Here is a 9,342-nt window from a genome sequence, read left to right on the forward strand (position 1 = left end):
GTTTAATGTAAAATTGTAACTAGATGTCATATACAGAGCTAGACAAGAATCACCTATGTTACATAAACTTTTTCCTGTTTTAGCTCTACAACTACAACTTTACAGTTTGGGGTTTTTTTTTTACCACCATTCTTAAATAAAATGCTTTTGCTTTATAGGAAGCTACAACTGCATCAAAGTAAAGTAAGCTGTGAACCCTTTCAGCATAAGAACACACTCTATTCACTTGAGTGTTTGAGTTGACCAATAAAAAAAAGAATCAAGCAGGAGCCCCATGAAAACAGTATACGCTACCTCAAATACCAGTTTTGAAACTGTCAGCCATTTTACCTTTAGATATGATAATTCTAAAGGCCATCACCATTTTTTACCTGCCTGTGGCATGCATTGGTTTCAAAACAATAAACTGTATATAAAAAACAATCAGGAATAAAAAAAGTCTCCTAACTGTGATACAACTTCAGTGATGCAATTTAGAAATATGTCATCCTTTCTTGGGAAGAAGATGTGGCAAGCAAGCCACTCTTTACAGTTGAAAATAACCACATGAATGATTTCTCCTTTATTGATATATGGAGGAAAATCCTGCTACCATACTTACGGATAGCTGCAGTTGATGAGCTTATGAACAAGTCAAGTCCTCAAGCCCTGGCATACTCACCTAAGAATTTTCTCCTTCTTTCCTGTTATGATGGTATTATTCCTGTGTATATATATGGAGCAAGAAAGCAAGGTAGGACTTGCAAAGCAAGACTAAGGAAGAAATACTATTCAAGTAGTAATACTGTTATTACTAACAATATAGTCTTGTCAAGAGTTCTAACACAAAATGTGTTTAATATACAAAGTATTTGATGATCATTCTCCTTAACATGGGATAGTGGAAGAGGAAGTGGGGCACAGGAAGGTTTGAATTTACAAGAAAATCTGAAGTTAAGTTGAAAGGCAGAAAAAGCCAGATCAGTCAAGTGTCCATGTCCTGTTTGCTTACCTTGTCTGGGCTACATGTGTGTCAAGGAGCAGACAAGGGTCTGCAACTGAACTCTATTTGTTCACACAAGAAAGTGCTGCACACACACTCCTACTTTTTCTTGTGGGAAATTGCTTAGGCTATAGTACTTACCACTGAAGAAAAAACTGATGAGAGACAAATTGCAAGATCCCTTGTACATAGAAAGTGGGACTCACTTTAAGGAACAAGCCTTTTCATGCAATACAGAGACCACTACTTTGTTCTGCATATACAGCTACCGCCCCTCCTAGCAGATGTGCCTAGGGGAGGTTTTCCCTCTAGTTATCTTGTTTCTGTTGGGACAAGATCAAGACATTGTTCATCATGCCATTCTTCTCTCCCATTTCCTGAGGCTAGCCACATATCTAAATCACAATAAGATTCTGTCCCAGAGCATATTAGATGCTAACTTAAGCATGGATGGGGGCAGAGGCAGTGCAGGGAACTACAGAAAAAAAAAAAAAAGGCTGTCTTCATTCTTGGCTAAATAGGAAACTTTTTCAACATTTTTGTCCTCACTAAAGCCTTGTATATTTCACAATCAAGCCTGCAGTAGTAGAGGATTTGATACAGAGGAGACAGTTGTGTACACAGAGTTGCAGGTTGCTATACTAAAAGCACATCTACCTGATTTAGACACACCTATTTGGCAGATTGTTTTCCTAGGACCTTGCAGAAGCAATCTTGGCAGACCCAGAAGTGGCTCCTGTGCTTTGCAACGTGCAAGCTAAAGCAGCAGAACTTGCTTTGCCTAAATCTTTTGAGACTCTTTCAAATTACAGAGGAGTACACTTTCCAAAAGCTGTGTCTTCGACCACTTAGGCAAGATTGCTACCTGAAAGCAACTTTTCTCCTGTTTGTCCAACAGGATTAGTATGACAGCCTGCAATCTATAGCGTCAACATTATTGGTTGTTGAACCTCATCATTAAATAAGGAATGAACAGCTTTAATTTCTACTGTGGCATGCCACTTCTGCCTCCTTGGCATTTACTCCTGTATCAGATGAAGTGAACCGCTGAGCTCATTATCTAACAGTGTCTGCTTATCTAGAACAGATCCATTTCTCAACATCTGTAGACTTTAAGTCTTTAACTGTAGCCAGCAAGCACTTAACCAGAGGAATTTTGAGACACAGAACCAAAAGCCTTAACTACTTTTCAACTGGCCTCTGGTTCCAGGTAGGAAGTCTTGTCCTGGATCTGAAAGTATGGAGCTCTGTAGCCAGAAAGATGCACCCATTTAACACGTTAATTGGCCGCTGTTGTGGAACAGACAGGTTCAACAGCAAAACAAGCATGCCAGAGGCAAGAGCTGTTTTGAAAGAGGAATATACCCACGCCTGTCCTGTGGGAAAATTCATGCCCAGTATGGTCAGACTCTAGGATGCATTACTTGTTCCACTTCAGCAGCTTCAAATAATTGGGGTGGGGAGGGGGGGTGTTTTACAAGCTATGCAAGGCAGTTTATTCTGAAAACTGTAAGTTACTCTGAAAGCCCTGAAGGGGATTCAGAGCTCTGCACAATTTAACTGCAGCTAAAAATATTTGGATGACATGTTTAACACTGCTGACCCAAAGTCAGCTGTGTTTTGACAGTTAAACTCCTGGCTGATTTCACATAAAGGAGAGGTCCGCCAAATTGATAAAACTACTAGTAAGATGCTTTAGTTACACAGAAAGGAACAAATACTAACAAGTATGTAGAAAGGACAAAGTTAACTCATTCCATCTGAACAGATTTGTAAAAAAGTTATAATTAGGTTAACTGTCAGGGTTCTTAATGCTCTTCAGGTTCAATTTGTTCTTCACGGGTTAGTCAAAGCTCCCTCCAACTTTCAGATAAAGTATTTCAAAAACTATACTAACCTGTTTCTGCCAGATATATTTTAATAGCATTAATGAAAACTATTTAATTCCTTAAAAAGAATAACTAGATGGTTCATACGTATTTAAAAAATTTCATGTTTCTTATTTCTGTGCCATGCCTTTGGACTAAACACTACATTTTAAGTATGACTGGAGAAAACTAGTTTTTCATTTAGAACATATCAAACACAAGCCAAGTAGTCCAGCTGGTCTTAATTCCTTCTACCAGTGGTTCAGAAATGCTTCTAACTCTGTTTTTTTAGGGATGAAACTATGCTGCAAAACTTTCAGATGATCTGCTTCTGGCAAAACCCCTACTACTGAAGTTAGATGCCAAAGCCTCTTGCGTATTACACAGGAATTATATGCCTAAGAATGGTAGTTACCAATGCTCGCGACAATCAGACCATGGTTTAGATCCAAACATAAACCTCACTGGCTCAGATTAACCTAGTCCAGTAAGTGTTCTCCAATAGGTAGCCAGTAGCATATGTTTCAGAAAGATTATGGCAAGCATAGATATCTCCCTCAGAATTCCCCACTGTTCTGCAGCTCTCAAAGTGAAAATGGGATATTTATAATCAGAGTTGGAAGGGCAGGTCATAGAACACCTTAAAGCAATATCTGCAATTTTAAACAAGAGAGATGGCAACTTCAGTCCTGTTTAAAAGCAGGAATTCACACTTGCACTACCCACTGGGAGGGCAGAAAGGGGCATCAGTGATTCTATGCAATAGGTAACTAAGCCCAAGTATGAAAGTTAAACTCTGAGCTCTCGGTTATCCTAGATGAATGCTTCAGATAACCCCAGCTTTTAGCTGTAAAACTTTTTGGAGACACTTCCCATCCTTCATTCAGCTATGGCAAGCTATCAAAGAGATTTAATTCCACCATTCACTTCTTAAATTGAGAAACAGTCATACAGACATGGCTTAAAAAGAAGCTGTTTTGCAACTTGTTAAGCCTATTCAAGTCTTTCAGCCAAAATCAGTTTTCTCTCCAGTAGAAAGGCAAGGCAGTGATTCTTTACAGTTCATCTATACCACCACTCAACAGAACAGCTCTTGCATCTGCTTTAAAAATACCAAATTTCTCTAAAGCTTAAGTCCTTCAGCATTAGGGGACCAGTCAAAAATTCACTCAATGTTACTTTAATCTTTGCTTCTTCATTACATGTAAAAATACCAGATAAAGTATATTTTGACATTACAGTATACCCTGAGCAATATGCTGGCTAGCTAGCATGTTATTGGCATCATAATGAAGTCACTTTGTAAGTGGTTGGCACACTTTCATACCATTGTGTTACTTAACCACAGACAAGGGCCCACACTTAAAAAACCAAACAATCAAAACACATTAGAAACAGGACCACCATCAAGTGAGGGTTAAAATGTACCAACACATTCTTCTCAGGCACTCAGCTTCTTTCCAAAAAAAAAAAAAAAATCAAAACAACCACCAAAACCCCACAAAATGCAGGCTCTGGAAGCATCTAAAAATTAAGTTACTTACAGCAGACCAGTGTGGACAGTAGCTGAGACTTCCACCTTCATCAGATTCCATCTTTCAGATAAGTGAAGAACATACTGTTGGATCACCACTTGAGATTTAAGGGTGGTTTGTAGCCATCTTTGACAGCTTAAAGCCATCAATGCATTAGATGATATAAGGCAAATATACTGTGCTGAGGTCTGTAGAGATTCATTCTTCGGGGTTCAGCAAGTCTACCCATTCTCTGTTCCCAGTTCTAAAACTTCTTAAGCAAGAAGTTTGGTATCACCACTGTGCCTTCACCACATTTTAGTATGAAAGACAGACAAGTGTTTATGTAGGCTACTGTAGGTTTAGGAAAAAAAGAGATCATTTAGCAACACTTTTCTGTGTACACAAATGACTAATATGCTTAATAGGTGGAATTGTCAGGGGTTGTAGCTAGCCTTGTTTGCCAGAACAGTATCTGCTTCAATTGATTCAGTTTTCCATACAAGCCAAATTTCCAAGTGAGCGTAAGTATTAGAGTTAGCATCTAAAACCATGGTAACAGCAGAACCAACTAGGACAAGTCTAATCATTTTTCTCTGCAGAATTGAAGAAATGCAGACTATAATGATTTTTCAAATATGAAAACACAGATCAGTTGTATTAGGTTGCCTAGTGGCTTACACAATACAATTCTAAATGCTAGCTGCTCAAGTTATATGCCAACACAAGCAGCTTAGGCAGTACGTGGGGACCCATAAAGTTGGCAATTCCCCACCTTTTTACAAGGAAGTCACACAAGCCATCTCAATGCCAATTTTGTTCTGATAGATTGCTCCTTTAAGGTACTTTCAGTAGAAAAGGTAGAACTTTAAAGCAGTGCTTCAAGTGACATGTTACATATTTAAACAAAAGCAGACTTAACATTTCTGTGCAAATTTAGTTCTTCAACCCATAAGTTAGGAAACAGGTTCAACAGGTGGTTTAAGTTAACAAATCATGTTACTTTAGAATTAACAGGTAAGTACAGCGTTTTAACACTACAATCACCTAAATAGCATGTTGTGGGCAGAGTACTACATTGAGAACTTTTAAAATATTAAGAGTCAGACAGATATTTTATATAGATTTAACACCTGCCAAAGTAAATTCTGTAACAAAGTGATTTAGCATTAGGCATATAACACTGATCCTTAGGCAAACATATACACATTAAACCAATGAATCTGAGGACTGCGAGGAATGTTATAGCTGGTAGGAGTCTGCTACAAAATCCTTAAGGATGCATTGCTATGTTGCTGTAGATCTTAATTCAGGACACTGGTGAACATCTTCAGCGAGCGACCTTATACCAGCCACTTTAAAGCAAGCAGACATTTCAAAGTTTTTTGGTTGCCAGAAGTTTAATCTTGCTTCACTTCACCCTTTAATTGCCTTTTCATGCGTGAATATGGGCTGATTGTGTCATCCATCACGAAGTCATACAGTACTTTTATCCAAGAGTTATATTGTGGCAGGTTGTCATAGTATTCAGCTGCTATTTTCTTCACCTAAGGAGGAGATAGGAGGTTTATTTACTATTTAGATTAGCACCAATCATGACAACTTTACAATCCTCAACCCGTAACTTAAGGTAGAGCACTAGAAGTTTCATTTTAGATGTTAGATTCTACAGGAAAGGCTATAGTGCCACAATGTGAAAATCTCTTGAAGTAAAAAGCGACTCCCTGGTTGTTAAGTAGACTTCATGTGAAACTTTTATATTGAAGCAAACCAGAACAAACTGCTAACACTCTGAAGTACGTTCACTGTGCTACCTACAGATTGATGTAGCTCACAAAAGCAAGCAGTCTGGTTGCTAGAAGTGGGTGACTCAGTTCAGTACTGACTCATATATATACAAATATCACTAAAGGATGTTGTAAATTCTAAGAAGTGATGTTTAACACAGCTATTTTCACATGTAGTTTCAAACCTCAGCAGTCAAAAGAAAAAACATCTTATTTCTGAGGACAGACATTGAAGAACAAATATAAACTGCTTCCAAAGACTTTATTCTCAGATGTACACATTGACTAGAGCACTGTTTTAAACTAAGAGAGCTGGAGTTTCCGTTAGATATCCTTACTGATATTTAGGGCCAACCACGTAAAGCCTTAAAAACCTGAACAGGACAAAACTGATTTTTCACTAAATTCCATAGCTTTGACAGAAGAAAAAAATTAATCTGTATAAGCAACAAACAAACCCAAGATATTTGCATGCCTGGTTTGGAGCTGAAGATTGTTTTGATCTGTCATCACACCTATAGAATAGTCATCTAGCCAGTATACTTTTATTCAACAGTAATTACTCTCAGCTCACCAGTAACCCAGCTGGAATCAAGTGTTCAGTACTTCAGTAATCTTTAGCACACAGCATAGCAGAGTCCAATCAAATTAACTACACTGTTCTAAAAGAAGGCTTTGTTTTCTTATCAGAGCTGTAGATTACAAGTCCTGTAGCAGAGCTAGGTGTTTACCTCTGCAATTAAATACTTGAAAAAAAATTATTCCCTATTTACAACTCAAGTGCTGCTGCAAGAATTGAAGCGCTGGTTCACCAGCGCAGATCTAGGTATCAAAAGTGTGTTAAAGCAACGTTAGCTGTGTTTGAAAGATGAAATCTGTGAATAAGAAATAATCTTTTTTCAAAAACAAAAACAACAAAAACAGTCTCAACAAACCAATTACAGAATTTAACTGCCCTGCTAAAGAAGTGCTGGAGCAGTTACTTCATCTACAGTTCCACCACTGACAACAGCAATAACAATCAAGCTTAGACTCCACCAAAGGCACAAGCTTACAAGGTCTTACTATTACTGAGTGCAGTAACAAAGCTACAAGACCAACACCACAGCTGCTGTCAAATTGCAAATCTAGCGTCTGATGAAAAACACTTTTCACTGAAGATGAGTTTTAGGTGTAACCCTGGCAGCCTGTGTTCCCATGCTCCAATTGGGAAACATGTATACAATGAGAATTAAGCTCCTGCTAAAAAGAAACCAGCAAAGATTGAAGTGGGGAGAAACCAGTTTGAAAATTCGCATCTGCTACTCGTGCAGATGTGACAGGTCTAAGTCTTGGCTTTGAAGTCTTAATTCTGTCAATGTACAGCTGATACTTACTTAGGGTTCAAAGGTTCTCACTAGAGGAAACTGAGCTGCTCCAAAATAGAAAGCTATTAAACATTCGTCAACAGTAAACAAACAGTAGCAGTACCTCAAACCGTCCCTTTTCCCCACCAGAGAATGTCAGTCATAGAAGAGACTGAAGCATGAGCATGCATTACAATATTGTCCTTAAGATTTCAAAGCCAGAGCCGACAAATCTCTGAAGGTATCTGCAACTTCTTAACTAGTTTTCTGCATACTTACAAACCAAAGATGACAGAAGGCTGGTTGTAATTACAGAAAACTAAAGTTAGCACAAAGTGCAAGACATGCATTTCCTCCCCTCTCCTTTTATGGAAGAGGCTTGAGCAACCAGCACATTGGAAGCTTGCTCAGGATACCACTAAAATGTTAAGTAATTACCACCTTCATCACTCAGCTTAGAAATTGTTCTGTTGTTTTTGGGGGTTTTGTTGTTTGATTTTTTTTTTTAATCTCCCAACGTCCATTCTTCTATCAGTGTTCTACCTAATTTTAAAGTAGGGCTTATTTTAAGAAAAAGTAATAACCTTGGAAGTAAACTTACCAGTGGAAGGCTCTTGCCAGGAATATTGGGGAAGTCATGATGTTCATTGTGATAGCCAACGTTAAAAGTGAGCAAATTAAGTGGCCCATAGTAGGAGTAAGTCTCATGTCCTTTTAAAAACATGTAATGTTCAGCTATGAAGTGTCCTGAAATTGGGTGCAAACCAAGTCCAAGTACTGAACCAGCAAGCATGTAAAAAGTGGATTTGACTCCCCATAAATAATATATCACGACATCAAAGGAAAGCTGAGCCAACAAATTGATTATTTCAAGTCGAGTAATGGGTTTGGGATTGATGCAGAGAGGTCTAATCGCATAGAAAAAAGGCTGAAGAACAATCCATATGAACTTCCTAAAACGGGTGCAGAAAAACCAGCCTTCAAAGTTGGTAGGAATGTCCACATCAATTCCATCACCTCCTAAGTAACGATGATGATCCATGTGGTATCTCTTGAAGGATATGGAGTACGGGAGACCAAGAGGGAGGTTGGCAAATATTCCAAACCATCGATTCCACATTGCTTTGCTGTTGCCAAAGGCACTATTGTGAGAGATCTCATGAATAGCCAGAGTCATGGAGTGGCTAATACAGCTTCCAAAAACATATGCCCAGAAGACTACCCATTTCCAGTCCAAGTCTTTAACTAGATAAAATGCAGTCAACTGCGCAAGAACCATCAGCACAACCACCCAGATCAAGTTGTAGTCTGGCTTCATCAACGCTTTTATCTCTGGATGTTTAGCTAGATGGGAAAGGATTAAAGGAAAAAGGAATTATTCAGAAGCTCTCCTCACAGCCAACTATCACAATTAGATTACAAAAGCAGACGTAGTCATTTTTTCCCTTCCTCCCAATTACGATTTGTCTGCAAAGGTAATGAAAACGCACCACCTTTCCACTTGTGACATTTATTGCTGTAAGGGACCCTTTAGAATTAAATCATTTTAGCATTTTTCTGTTGCTCAGCAACTACACACGTACATGGCAAGCACCAGTACCACCTCCTGCCTACCCAGGAAGGAAACCTGACAACCCACCGGTAATTCAGTAAGCTCAGGCCCGACTTAGGCGTCTTACTTGAAACCGCGGTTATTTACCACCAATACTGGGTGCCGCGATGACCTCTACGCACGACGCGCCGTCTATTTCTAACGGCCAGCAGACACCTTACCGATTCTCCAGCTCGTTTCCCACCCGCACGAAGGGCTCTGCGGAAGCGGGCAGCTCCGGCAGCGGGCAGGCA

The 9,342-nt window shown here is 39.0% G+C and overlaps 1 protein-coding gene across 1 annotated transcript; it reads right to left on the reverse strand.

Moving 5' to 3' along the window:
• Positions 1-4,168: 4,168 nt before the first annotated feature.
• DEGS1 (delta(4)-desaturase, sphingolipid 1) lies at positions 4,169-8,839 on the reverse strand. Its single transcript, XM_009333661.1, has 2 exons — positions 8,099-8,839; positions 4,169-5,911 (listed from the first exon to the last, which is right to left on the reverse strand). The coding sequence occupies exons 1-2, from the start codon at positions 8,813-8,815 to the stop codon at positions 5,765-5,767; spliced, it is 864 nt and encodes a 287-aa protein (XP_009331936.1). The 5' UTR covers positions 8,816-8,839; the 3' UTR covers positions 4,169-5,764.
• Positions 8,840-9,342: the final 503 nt, after the last annotated feature.

The sequence above is a fragment of the Pygoscelis adeliae genome, unplaced genomic scaffold (genome assembly GCF_000699105.1).
Source record: "Pygoscelis adeliae isolate BGI_AS28 unplaced genomic scaffold, ASM69910v1 Scaffold1, whole genome shotgun sequence".
In the NCBI taxonomy this organism is placed as follows: domain Eukaryota; kingdom Metazoa; phylum Chordata; class Aves; order Sphenisciformes; family Spheniscidae; genus Pygoscelis; species Pygoscelis adeliae.

Excerpts from the sequence above, each read along its gene's own strand:
- DEGS1 (XM_009333661.1), bottom strand. The coding sequence starts at position 8,815 with ATGAAGCCAGACTACAACTTGATCTGGGTGGTTGTGCTGATGGTTCTT. Across the intron at positions 5,912-8,098 it reads CTGGCAAGAGCCTTCCACTG|GTGAAGAAAATAGCAGCTGA; the intron begins GTAAGTTTACTT and ends TCTCCTCCTTAG.